An 11,573-nucleotide genomic window follows, 5' to 3' on the forward strand; every position below is an offset into this window, starting at 1 on the left:
CCAAAAACTATTGGTTTTATTCACACTATAGCTTTCCTTTGGTTTTCCCTGGGCTTCAGCTAAAAAATAAATAATGGAGTTTATAAGAAAGAACACCAGAAAAAAATCCTGAGATTTCTGCACGTTTTTGTTGGATTGGCCTCGATGTCCAGTGGAATGTGAACTGTTGTCAACCTAATTGAGGACAAGTAGAATGTTGTGAACATGCGTGTTTTTACACTGTAGAGACTAGATGGTATTTTTACCCCCACTATGTGTTGTGTTGATATATGTGGATATCGCGCTAATGTGCAATGTATTGCACTGATAGTGCAGACATATATCTACTTTGCTGCTTGTGTAATGTACTGACACATTTTTATGATTGTGTGTATCCTTTTAAGGTGTTTTATAACTAACTTGGTTATTTTGACTAAGACCCAATAAGAGGCCATTCTGTCCATAGCCAGTCCATAAACGTCTCAAGAAAGTAGCTGATGAAATGAATAAGGTGAAAACGTACAGTGTGCTTTCAAATGGGAATCTAACTCATCAAGGATATCATATATGGACCCATATTGACAGGATGGATTTAAATTCACCTATTGTGCTTCGAGAGAACACACAATCGTTTTAATTTCAAGTCAATCTTTAGTGATTGAAGTGCACACAAGGGGATCACTTTTTTTTATACCTGTATGTAGGCTACCATGCAGGAGACATTCTCCACAGTAGGCTACTGATTCCGTTTTTTGAAGAACAAAATTGTTCGTGTTTCAAGATGAAGCCTGAAACTTACGATTTTTATTAAGTTTGGTAAGACTGTGAAATATATTTCTTATTGGCCTAATTATTTTTGTAATTTTTCAGATAATCATGACATGCTTTTTTACTTTTAACTATGTATCTGTGAAGTAGAAATGTATGAAATAAATCCCGATTAAAAACTAAATAATCAAATGACTGATGGTGTCGATGAACAGTTACTGTTCATAAACTGTAATGAGTTTTAAGGCAGACCTAAGGTGATAAAGTACGCCAACAGTATTTTGGTTAACATATTTCACACTCATACATTTTCTGTCATGAGAGAAGAATGTCATGTGGTTAAACTGTATACTACAATGTAAAACTAGAAAACCACAGAGTCACTGATTCTGACAGAACATATTTTTTGATTGAATCGGTGAATACCGAAAGTATTATACGCAGAAAGAACTAGACAGTACCCTTACGTTAGCCCCGCCTACATAGGAAGTAGCTATGCACCTTGCTATCTGTAGGTCTATGCTTGCTACACGGGAGCGGTGTCCTGGAGGTAAATTTACCTTTGTTTAGTGTAATAAAATACATGTTACCGAATGTTTATTTAAGCGCCTTTATTTCTCTGTCTCTTGTTCTAGTTATTTCGTACTTATTTGGTATATTTAAAAAGTATTGTTTGCGCATCTAGTAAGTTGCTCGAACTTCCTGACATATTAACCCGATGGTTTCCTTATTTGTCACCCTTACTAAAATAAAGTGGGAAGACGGAACACAATATGGCAGACAAATCACAGCTGGCGGTCATGTTAACATGCTCGGTGTGCCAAGACATATTCAAGGACCCTCGCCAGTTGCCCTGTGGGCACAGCTTTTGCATGGCGTGTCTGGAAAGTTTGATTGACTTTACATCAGATGTGCCTTTCCGATGTCCAGACTGCAGGACCTACTTTGGGTCCGTCATAGGTGTTCAGAAGAGCTATGCACTAGCTTGCATTTCAGAGGACCACAGAGAGAATAATAAGGTAGGCAACACTTGATTTGATGTGGCATAATTGTCACATATGTGCCTGTTTTTAAATTAAGAACAAGTAATGAGTGTCAGACAAAACTATCTGTGGCCAGATCGATATAACACAAATAAATTGGGGTTATCCATTTCCTTCTAATTGATTGACTCTGTCTAAAGGCCAAGCAGAAGGAGAGTGTATTCTGTGACTGTTGCCCCGAGAAGATGGAGCCAGCAATAAAGTCATGTCTGAAGTGTGAGGTCTCGCTATGTAAGGAGCATCTCCAGCCTCACCTGGAGTGCCAGGCTTTCCTGGGCCACACTTTGGTCCCTCCTCTGGGGAACCTGAGTAGCAGAAGGTGTCTGGATCACAAAGGCCAGGTTCTCAAGTACTACTGCTCTGTGTCCAAGACCTATGTCTGCAACATCTGTGCCTTAGAAAGGAACCAGAGGAACCTGGCTGAGGAAAGCTCCACTGTTCTGGAGAGAACACTTACGGTCAGTTTTTCATTTTCTCTCAGTGCTTCAGTTTGATAGACAATTTACAGTATTTTTATATATTGGTTGCTGTTGGTAGATGGGTTCAAAGGGGGATCCATTCTCTGGCAAACAGAGCTAACCAGATGCATAAACAGGTTTTTCTGTTTTAGAATCAAGGAACCATCTACACATTTTCTAAGAATTGAACATTCTGTTGTATTATTGCATGTGTTTAAATTCAAACCCACAAACAAGGAACTGTCTATGGGACTTGTATGCGTGTAAGGATGAGCCGCATGTGTACATTTGAAAGTGCAGTATATGACTGGATGTAATTGTTTTTCAGGACCTTATGAACCAACAATATAACAGTGTGAAGCAAACAGTGGAGAACTGCAAGGAATCTGTTATAAAGATTAAAGAAGAAATCCGACAAGAGGTCAGCTGCTTTATCTCAACTGTATTTTTTTGTGTTTAATCACACATAGTCTCAGAAAGACCCCCATACTTGTTACAATGACAACAAACTTGACACTTGAATTTGAGATTACATATGCATGCGTGTCATAGCATGGGTTGTTAGAAAGGCAACAGTCATTTTTACCATGTAAGCCATGCATTTGTCGAATGTAAAGCATCTACTCCTGTCCAATATTTGCTTTAATCTCTTCCTACCTAAGCTAACAACCCACTCTAAAGACTTGTGGATCAACCTTGTCACTGTGTTGTTGCTGGGTCTCTGGTTCATCTCTGTATACTATGGTGAGTACATGTGTGCTGGGCATGAGCTTGCAGGTGTTTATGCGCATGCATCTTATATGACCTTTGTCTCCTTTCAGCACACAGCTTATCTGTGGACAATCAGATCCTCCAAGACAAATTGGAAAAGCAGCAGTCTCAGTTACATGACATGTACAACATGTTTGCAGGTGAGAGGGGATAGTGTGAGACTCTTGAATAAAAACAGCTCCATAGGTATTGTGTTTAACTTCAGTGTCATTAAAGCTGTATTTGTTTGAAATGTAGAACAAATGACCACAGAGAAGTCTTTGAACAGTCCATCACACGGCCAAAGGAACGGTGACAACGTAGGCGACTTACGTAAGCGGTGGTTTTCGTTTCACTCAGGGATGAAGCTATTCAATGCAAATATAACGATTTGGTCATGACTGAACATCACCCTAAGTGCATCTCTCTCATGCTGACTTTCAGATGTTGTAAGTCTGAACGTTGACTCGGCCAGTGCTTATCTCAAAGTGTCACCGGACCTCCTGTCAGTAAAGAGAGTGCAGACCAAACTGCCCCATCCCAGCCACCCGGCTCGCTTTGAAGAAGTCCCCCAGGTGCTCTCCAGCCAGTGTGTTTCCTCAGGGAGGCACGTGTGGGAGGTTGAGGTGGAGGGCTACTGGGACATCGCCGTGTCCTACGCTAGCATCCAGCGCAAGGGGAGAGGGAAAGATGGCGCAGCCTTTGGCGTTAACGCAAAGTCCTGGAGCCTTATGCGAAACGACATTGGCCAGCTGTTTGCTTACCACAACAACAGTAAAAAGATCCTCAACAAAACGTTGAACCACAAGAAAGTGGCAGTTGTGGTGGACTTTGGGAAGGACATCATCTCTTTCTTGGAAGTGGGTGCCACAAACAACCAGCTGCATGAGTTCAAAGCTCAGCTGACTGAGCCTGTGTGTCTGGGTATCGGCCTATACCGTGTAGACCCTCACAGCAGAGTCTCCATCATTACTGCTGAAGACTAAACAGAGCAGTCCACTCTGCCTATCGGTTTAGGTGTATTTAAACAAGGCAGACATACAGAACTATTTCCTGTCTGTTAGATGGAAGATGGGTTTTGATTTCAGTGTGTAATGCATCCATATTGTGTTTCTCAGGGACAATACACGGGTCTTTTACTGTTTCTGTTTCATATGTTGTCTTGACCTCTGAAGCAAACTTGCATTCTTTAGTAATGCGCAGAACTAAAACAATTTTTTGTAACAACACAGATGCCATATATACAGTGCCCTCCAAAAGTATTGGAACAGTGAGGCCAATTCCTTTATTTTTGCTGTAGACTGAAAACATTTGGGCTTGACATCAAACGATGAATGTGAAACCAGAGATCAACGTTTCAGCTTTTATTTCCAGGTATTTACATCAGGATCTGATGCACAAATTAGAAAATATCACCTTTTTGTTCGAACCCACCCATTTGTCACGTGAGCAAAAGTATTGGAACATATGACTGACAGGTGTGTTTTGTTGCCCAGGTGTGTCCTATTACATACATTATTCAATCAATAAATACCACTGAATGTCTACATTCAGGTTCAGATTGGGTAAGATAGGTTTTGTCTATGCAGACTGTATTCAGAGGTGAAAACAACATGAAAACCGGAGCGCTGTCTTTGGGTGAAAAACAAGCCATTGTGAGTCTTAGAGAAGATGGAAAATCAATCAGAGCCATTGCAGAAACATTGGCCATAGCCAGTACAACCATTTGGAATGTCCTGAAGAAGAAGAAAACTACTGGTGTACTAAGTAACAGACGTCGAACAGGTAGACCAAGGAAAACATCAGCAGTTGATGACAGAAACATTGTGAGAGCTGTAAAGAAAGACCCTAAAACAACTGTTAGTGAGATCAGCAACAACCTCCAGATGGCAGGAGTGAAGGTATCACTATCTACTGTTCGCAGAAGACTTCATGAACAAAAGTACAAGGGCTACACCAGAAGATGCAAACCACTCATTAGCAAGAAGAATAGGAAGGCCAGGCTGGAATTTGCCAAAAAGTACAGAGATGAACCTCAAAAATTCTGGGACAAAGTTTTATGGACTGATGAGACAAAGATTAACTTTTACCAAAGTGATGGAAAGGCTAAAGTTTGGAGAAAGAAAGGAACTGCTCATGATCCCAAACACCAAGCTCATCTGTGAAACACGGTGGAGGTAATGTCATGGCTTGGGCTTGCATGGCTTCTTCTAGGACGGGCTCATTAATCTTCATTGAGGATGTAACACATGATGGCAGCAGCAAAATGAACTCGGAAGTCTACAGAAACATTTTGTCTGCCAATTTAAGGAAAGATGCAACCAAACTGATTGGCAGAGCCTTCATCATGCAGCAAGATAACGACCCAAAACACACTGCCAAAACAACAAAGGAGTTCATCAGGGGCAAGAAATGGAAGGTATTAGACTGGCCAAGTCAATCTCCAGACTTAAACCCTATAGAGCATGCATTTTACCTGCTTAAGAGGAGACTGAAGGGAGGAACCCCACAAAACAAACAACAACTGAAAGAGGCTGCAGTGAAAGCCTGGGAAAGCATCAAAAAGGAAGAATGCAAAAGTTTGGTGACGTCAATGGGTCACAGACTTGCTGCAGTTATTGAAAGCAAAGGATTTGCAACTAAATATTAAGTCTTATTCACTTAAATATGTTTTAAGTATATCTGTTCCAATACTTTTGCTCACATGACAAATGGGTGGATTCAAACAAAATGTGATATTTTCTTAGTTGTGCATCAGATCCTGATGTAAATACCTGGAAATAAAAGCTGAAACGTTGATCTCTGGTCTCACGTTCATTATTTGATGTCAAGCCCAAATGTTTTCAGTCTACAGCAAAAATAAAGGAATTCGCCTCACTGTTCCAATACTTTTGGAGGGCACTGTATATTGAAAGGTGTGCTGATTCAATACTACAATGATCTATCCAGACTGTTTTGCACACTACTGGAAGTACAGCTCTAGCAATAAAACTTCTGCCTTGATTAAAAACAGGATCTGTTCTGTCTTCTACAGATATATTGTGATTGGTATCCAGATCATAGATTTAGTTCATTTGCAAAGTTACTTTCTATGCTTGATGCATCTCTCCATATCAGAGTGGACAGGCATGTGTAGGCAACAAAACACATTCACCAGACCTATGGAAGCTGTCTTACTCAATGTGACACACTAGTTTGAGCATTCCTTTTATTGCTCATTTATTTAAAAAGAAGTTGACATGAACATCAAATCAAGCTTGATGTTTACATTTGTTAATTCACGCTGGACTGAGAGCAGGAAACACTGTCAATACTTTTGACAGCAGAGGCCCCTAAACTAAACAGAAGAGGAAACTGATTTTGCATGATATTTTTCTAATCTTTCTACATTTTCACCAATTAAAAATAGAAAAATAATGTTCTTGACTTCACAAAATATCAAGCACTGGGCACCAGAAGACAAAGTATGTATATAAAAAGAATCAAATATTCGTGTTTCCTTCTAACTAAATAGTTATAGGTGGCACATGTTCTCATGATGGAGTGGATTACTATTATTAAAGAGACGTTTCGTTTTTTTTCCAAAAAAATTAAGAATATACTCTCCGGAAATGTAACCATGTCGGCCCTGTTTTGTGGTGCAGCTTAACGACACCAGGTCAGGGATCAAGTAAACTGACCTATCCAAACCTACTAACACACTGAATGAAGTAGATCTCACTCCAAATACATATTTGTACATACTCCATGAGTAGCCCTTCTTTCCCCACCATGGTCACTCAATAGCAAACTAGTTGACAAGCTCAATTCCATAATTTGGCTTTTCTTTCTGCTGGATCAGCACTGTTGGACTTTAGTCTGAATGCTTATTGGTGTCCCAGTGTATGTCCTCCGTGCCCTGTTGCATGCTCTCCTTCTCGACTCTGTGGTCGTCTGGACTGTGGTGAGTGTGGTTGCTCTTTACTTCACAGCTGCCGTGTTTTGACCCCTTATGGAACACCAGGCCATGAATATGTCTCTGAAGGAGGAAGGAGATGGGGAGAGAATGAGAGAACATTCCCTGAAATGAGTTTCCTGGTCATGAAGACACACCGGCTTGTTTTAATCCCTAAGATTACATGATAAAACATGGCACATCCCAACACAGTCCATGCAACCCAACAGACCTGCAGTGCGTGGCCACACACTCGTTGCTGCAGTACTCCTTATCCCAGTCCTTGCTCTCCACGGCAGGGTTAGTGCAGCCAGCTCGAACACACATACTGAGAGAGGCTGGGCCAGCGCCGGTGAGACCTGGAGACACGTTCACCTCCATCTCCAGCTGACAGACGCGAAAAGGGATTCAATGTAATACGCACTTAGTAACAATCCATGTGCAAAGTGATCCCTACTAAACTCATTATCCACAGCACCCTAGCCGTGTTCATCTAACGACACTGTAACAACTTGTGATGAGACCTTTTTCCTTACCTCTCCTGGAGTGAACTCCTCTGCATCTGCCTCCTCGTCTGTAGTGTCGTTGGGTTTCACTACTTGTACGGCCACTGTAGGGGTGGAGTATACTGAAGTAGGCACAGTGGAGGTACCAACCAGATTGGCAGAGGTTGCCGTGTTTACTACAATGGGCACGGCTGTGTTACCCTGCAGAGCGGCAGGAACTATCTTTATCTGCAGCGGAGGGGGCGCTGTAGTGGTGACGGACACAGGAAGGCCCTGACCGGCACCTCCGCGGGGCTTGGCCTGGAGGGGAGGCGGGGCTGGGGAGTGTACCATCTGCTGGAGTCGCGGGGGAGGGGCATGCTGCATCTGCTGCAGAGGTGGGGGCAGGCGCGAGGACGAGGTGAGAGTGGCCAGAGCTGCTGGCTGTAGGGCACGCACGCCAGCAGGGAGGACCGTCACCATGGAGTTTGGGATCTGGTGAATCTGAGCACCACTTTGCAGCATGTGTTTGGAGATGATGATCTTAGTGATGGTTGGGCTGGGGGTCTGGATGGAGGTCTGGGTGACGGTGGTGGGCAGGCCTGGAGCGAGGGGCTTGTTGGCCCCGGTGCGAGAGCGAGTAGTGACCTGGGGGACGTCCAGGATAATATTGGAGGCGCAGATGTTGGTGATGGTGTTCTGGTCTGGGAAAGGTGGAGGGAGGCGGGCCGGGCGGGCCACAGGAACTGGGTCGGGCATTGGAGGTGGTGGTGAGGGGGCAGTGTCCACCACCTCAGTGGGCTAAGAGATGAACAGTAAGATGATAGTCAGAAACGAGTTCCTCATATTAAAAGCGACACAGACTAAAGCAATAATTGTTTGGAAAAGCAAGACTCTCTTACCTGTGAAAGCTGATTGGCTCTGTAAGCTGCAAGTGCCTTTAGATATTCTTTTTTCGCCGCTTCCGTCTTTCTCTTGTACACCTAGTATAGGATGCCAAAGGATCTCAGTATCTCTCTCCACAAACAAAGACCCCAGACTTGTGCCTGTGAACGTGAGTAACTGTGTACCTGTTTCTGCTCTTCCCCTAGGCTGTCCCACATGGAGGCGACGATCTTAGACACCTCTCCGAAGGTGGCGTTGGGGTTCTGCCCTTTAATGGCCGCCTGCGTGTCCCTGAAGAACAGGGCATAGGCCGACACGGGCTTCTGAGGCTCGTTGGGGTCCTTCTTCTTTTTGCCTTTCTTCCCTACTCCAGCGCCAAGCCCCACAGTAGCAGCCAGTGTGGCTGGCTTGCCCCCCCCTCGCCTCACCACAACTGGGGTGCCAGAGGAGGAGGGGATGAGGGAAGAGCCAGGCTGGGCAGACATATGGGACAGGACCGCAGGAGAGATCGACAGCGACATGGGAGAGTCTACCAGTACACTCTTCAGGGTCAAAGTGTACGGGATGAGGGACAGGAAGAGAGATCAAGAGTAGAAGAGGGATGGCCAAGATGAAACAGATTAATTTACTTTTCAAGCCTTTTATATCACAAAACACCTATTTAGGTTCCATTTAAATGAGCTAAAGAAATGAGAAGTAAACGACTCACCCTGAAATCATCCATGTCTTCATCCTGGAGAGAACCGGCTGGCGATGGCGTGGCAGACAGAGGCTGGTCAGGTGACTTTGAACGAGACATAATAGTCCCACCACCTAGGCCAAGCCCAAGGTGGGCATTCAGCTCTGATTGGTCAATAGTGGCCAGCTGATTGTGTCCCAATAGGCCATGATTCATGTCCCCGAGTGGAACATCAATGGTCATTGGGGAGGGGCTACTGAAATGAGAGCCAATAGAATGGCCAAGCTCCTGGAGAGAGAATCAGAAAGAAGTCATTATCTGTCACTGTCTTGAAGTCTAGTCCTGAATCAAGAAAATGGCACTTCTTCTGTATGTACGTTTCCCTTAGTATCCTACTTACCACCCCCAGTGTTGAGCTGAGCAGAGCAGCGCCACCAGATTGACTCATCACACCAAGGCTCAAGTGCTCCAGGCCCTGGGAGTTTGGGTTTACATAAGTGGAGGCAAACGAGGGGTCGTTTCCCCCGACCACCGCGTTTCTGGCCAGGTTGCCAGCCCCAGAGGGACCCCCTGCACTTTCTGACAGCTCCCCAAAATGAGACACCACATCCCCCTCGGTGAGTGCAGAGTCAGGGTCCAGGGAGATGGGTGGGATCTCAAACACCTCATCACCTAGACTTGGGGTGTGGAATGTCTGCTGAACAGAGAAAGAGAGAACTATGTGAGGGGACAATGCAAAGTAACCAGCCATTAGAGGTAAATAACATGAAACTACAGAGATATCATGATATAATGTGAATAGTTGTCATTTCAGGACCCACACCTCTGCTGACAGAAAGGGATGACCTGCCCCTGTGATCGTCAGGTAATTATCACTGCCTCCAGGGAACTGCAATGATGAAAGTCAAGTCACACGTTATACGTTAATAAACAAGCTGGTTTGTTGTACATATTTTCTAAACCCAATTTCTTCAATAGATTACGGTTTCCAGTCACAGCTCCTTGTTAAAGTAAACACTATTAGTAGCCTTGACTTTGCAGCTAGAAAGGTATTACACTACATACACCTTACAGTTGGATGCAACCCGCCAAATAGAACCCAAAGAAGAAGAAAGCTATCGCATTGTTGACAGACCCTGTATCTGACTATACTAGACGGGGACAAAATAGGACAGAACATGCATGTTATGTTAGCCGGCTGGCTAATTTGTCAGGCTACTAGTTAGCTACACACCTAGCTGGCTAAATTGCTATACCTTGTTTCCGGGGTATCCATTATAAGATTGCGTTTCCAAAAAATCTTGGTCCACATGTTCAGATGTATTATCGGAGAGATCAGAATAAAAATTTAGGTCCATAGTTTCTTTAGCTAACGGGTTAGCTAGCTAGCAAATTATCCAACCATTGGAGTAACGCGTCGGCTAGCTATTAAGCTAGCTAGCTAACTGACGTTAGCTACAGAAAACGGATCACTGGATTTATACACCAGTATCGCCGATTTATTGCTTCAATACACAACTAAAATATAATGACTTTAATGCTATATAAAGTTATCTTGCACTAGAACTAATAAGATAACGAAGTCAACATGCATCACCGGCTGGTCCACACTAGCAAGCTTCAATTCTGGCCTGCTGCCTTGTTGCTGGATGAATGGCCAGACAATATAAATCGAACTTCAATCATGTAGCCAACCTCGTCCTCCCTAGTCAAGTCAAAAATAGGATGGGATATGGTGTAGGTATGATAGCTTGAACACTAGTAATTATATAACATGTTGTATGATTTTAATCCACGTTGATAAAATAAGTATGTGTAGTCATTTTGTGTCCATGTGACGTCTGCGGTGAGCAAGGATTATCAATCGAGAGAGCGTAATCCATTGAGAGTTAAATGGAAAAATCGAGTTATGGATAGGGATATGGCTGTCAATTAGTTCTCATTGTCAATCATAGCCCTTTACTCTTTAAAGTCATATTGCAATTGATGCTCTGTAACAAAATACGTTTTCAGTTTCGCTTATGGGTGTAACCATGTTCATGTGAAAACAAAATACATTGGATAGCAGTGCATTGGTAGCTTGTGCTAACGCGAATAGCAGTTACATTTTCTAATGCTGGAAGCTAGCAAGTTTCAGTAAGTACCTTTGTTTGCATTTTGTACGATTAGCTAGTTGGGTAGCAAATTTGCGTCACAACAAAACATTTAGATGGGGGAGGAATTAGACTGTAAAAATAAAAGCAGAAGTGTTTTTCCCCCATTTAAAAAAGATGGTCTATTACCCCCGTTATACACAGGGTCAGATTTGGGGAAGTTTTATAGCTAGCAAACTAGCCGAGCTCTTCACTGTCAATACAAAAACAGCAGACCTGTCATGATAGATCTGCTGATCACCATGGTTGACACCTTTGAGTCTGTAACTCGATTCACAGAAAATATGGCTTTAATTTGATCAGTGTTTATTCAGTGTCTTACCTCCATCGTTCCACTAAACTACATTGACTTGATGCTTTAAACTGTGCTTCCGGGGTTCTTTCTTTTCGGGATATTACGTCATTCAATATGACCAAAGGTTGGAAGTTCCATCTCTAT

General features: G+C 43.2%; 3 protein-coding genes across 6 annotated transcripts in view; 2 read left to right on the plus strand and 1 right to left on the minus strand.

Annotated features, from left to right (window-relative positions):
* si:rp71-1g18.1 (uncharacterized protein LOC559922 homolog) overlaps positions 1 to 949 on the plus strand; it is a 3,126-nt gene extending 2,177 nt beyond the window's left edge. The window contains exon 4 of the mRNA XM_047028042.1: positions 1 to 949. This exon is cut by the window's left edge and continues 946 nt beyond it. The gene's annotated coding sequence lies outside the window, so the exon portion shown is untranslated.
* Positions 950 to 1,199: 250 nt separating this feature from the next.
* On the plus strand, positions 1,200 to 4,142 carry LOC124472902 (nuclear factor 7, ovary-like). The gene is made up of 8 exons (XM_047028040.1): positions 1,200 to 1,297; positions 1,502 to 1,766; positions 1,931 to 2,248; positions 2,577 to 2,669; positions 2,911 to 2,992; positions 3,070 to 3,159; positions 3,257 to 3,331; positions 3,443 to 4,142. The coding sequence occupies exons 2-8, from the start codon at positions 1,521 to 1,523 to the stop codon at positions 3,982 to 3,984; spliced, it is 1,446 nt and encodes a 481-aa protein (XP_046883996.1). The 5' UTR covers positions 1,200 to 1,297; positions 1,502 to 1,520; the 3' UTR covers positions 3,985 to 4,142.
* A 2,035-nt stretch (positions 4,143 to 6,177) lies between these two features.
* tox4a (TOX high mobility group box family member 4 a) lies at positions 6,178 to 11,560 on the minus strand. Of its 4 annotated transcripts, none has more exons than XM_047028039.1 (9): positions 11,457 to 11,560; positions 9,805 to 9,870; positions 9,382 to 9,675; positions 9,012 to 9,269; positions 8,488 to 8,844; positions 8,320 to 8,400; positions 7,469 to 8,218; positions 7,165 to 7,319; positions 6,178 to 7,016 (listed from the first exon to the last, which is right to left on the minus strand). In XM_047028039.1, exons 1-9 carry the CDS (start codon positions 11,460 to 11,462, stop codon positions 6,959 to 6,961), a joined length of 2,025 nt encoding a protein of 674 aa, XP_046883995.1. In that variant the 5' UTR covers positions 11,463 to 11,560; the 3' UTR covers positions 6,178 to 6,958. The 4 variants fall into 4 exon arrangements, with proteins under 4 accessions (XP_046883995.1, XP_046883994.1, XP_046883993.1 ...); XM_047028038.1 differs by having other exon boundaries at positions 9,382 to 9,678; XM_047028037.1 differs by lacking the exon at positions 11,457 to 11,560 and adding an exon at positions 10,238 to 10,699.
* Positions 11,561 to 11,573: the final 13 nt, after the last annotated feature.

Source organism: Hypomesus transpacificus, chromosome 10, assembly GCF_021917145.1.
Source record: "Hypomesus transpacificus isolate Combined female chromosome 10, fHypTra1, whole genome shotgun sequence".
Taxonomy (NCBI): domain Eukaryota; kingdom Metazoa; phylum Chordata; class Actinopteri; order Osmeriformes; family Osmeridae; genus Hypomesus; species Hypomesus transpacificus.